The sequence below is a fragment of the Pecten maximus genome, unplaced genomic scaffold, assembly GCF_902652985.1.
Source record: "Pecten maximus unplaced genomic scaffold, xPecMax1.1, whole genome shotgun sequence".
In the NCBI taxonomy this organism is placed as follows: Eukaryota; Metazoa; Mollusca; class Bivalvia; order Pectinida; family Pectinidae; genus Pecten; species Pecten maximus.
The window spans coordinates 6148-7518 of record NW_022980642.1 but is presented as its reverse complement, the minus strand read 5'-3'; the positions used below and the strand labels follow the sequence as shown (position 1 = coordinate 7518).

The 1371-nt window shown below is 36.9% G+C and overlaps 1 protein-coding gene across 1 annotated transcript; it reads right to left on the bottom strand.

The window, feature by feature from the left end:
* Window positions 1-729: 729 nt before the first annotated feature.
* Window positions 730-1102, bottom strand: LOC117319581 (tyrosine-protein kinase CSK-like; the record flags this gene model as incomplete). The annotated part of the gene is made up of 1 exon (XM_033874364.1): window positions 730-1102. A coding segment is annotated over exon 1 (373 nt), but the record flags the coding sequence as incomplete, so codon positions are not given.
* Between the last annotated feature and the right edge of the window lie 269 nt (window positions 1103-1371).

The following is a 1371-nucleotide window of genomic DNA, read 5'->3' as shown; positions in this document are numbered from 1 at the left end:
GACACTGGGACACACATTTCATGATGTGGATTCTAGATATATATCCTGTTTCTCGTGGTTTTTAACGTCATCCGTGACTTTAATATTTCTGCATTAACCAGAAGCTTACATCTCTACATCAGCCAGTAGTTAGCATTTCTGCATTAGCCAGTACCTAATATATCTTCATAAACCAGTTGTTAGCATTTCTGCATTAGCCAGTACTAAATATCTCTTCATAAACCAGTTGTTAGCATTTCTGCATTAGCCAGTACTAAATATCTCTTCATAAACCAGTAGTTAGCATTTCTGCATTAGCCAATACTAAACATCTCTTCATAAGCCAGTAGTTAGCATTTCTGCACTAGCCAGTACTAAATATCTCTTCATAAACCAGTTGTTAGCATTTCTGCATTAACCAATACTAAATATCTTTTCATAAGCCAGTAGTTAGCATTTCTGCATTAGCCAGTACTAAATATCTCTTCATAAACCAGTTGTTAGCATTTCTGCATTAACCAGTACTAAATATCTCTTCATAAGCCAGTAGTTAGCATTTCTGCATCAGTCAGGAAACATTGCCACATTAGTAAACGTCATAAAAGGGTATGGATACAGTCAAGGAGAAGGTAGGGATGTGGCTGTCATTAAAATTCAGTAATTCTTTACCAACTCTAACAGGATATTCACACTGGTGCATGGAATTTAGATTTTATCTCCTTTAACAAAATAGTGTTCCTAACCTATTACAGACTTCTTCTGCATGTGGCCTGCATTTTCCATCTTCATGCCAACATTGTTTCATCAGCATCTGTAAGGAGGTGGGTGGTACATTACTGTCGTTAAATCCAGGTCTGTGTCCAGATTGCTCTTGCTCCAAAATCGCATATCCAACGATACCGTCATTTTCGTATGCCTTGGTGCCATACCACATCTCCCATAACAGAATACCGAAGCTATAGATATCCACCTCGGTACTGTACAGTTTCATTCGGATCACTTCCGGGGCAACGTAATAAGGAGTTCCGGTTAGGGTCCCTGTGATCAGATACCTCTTCTTCGTTAGGCCTAAATCAGCAATCTTGGCACGGCCATCAGGTACATACCGAACTCGTTGGGACATAGTTACGAAAATCATGAAACAATCCGAGCTGTTACACTTGAATAATAAAGCTGTCTACTTTTGAAATAAAAATGGTTTTACAATTGTAAAAGTTGTAAAGGATGTAGTTTCCTTTTCATTATTCGACATGTAACTTATGGTAAAATCATGTTCTAAGTACACATGCTATATATTTTCAGGTCTTTGAATAATACTGAACTATTAACTATGTTGGCTCTTTATTTGTTTGGTTTTTTGTTTGTTTTTGTTTTCTTTGCTTTTTCTAAACA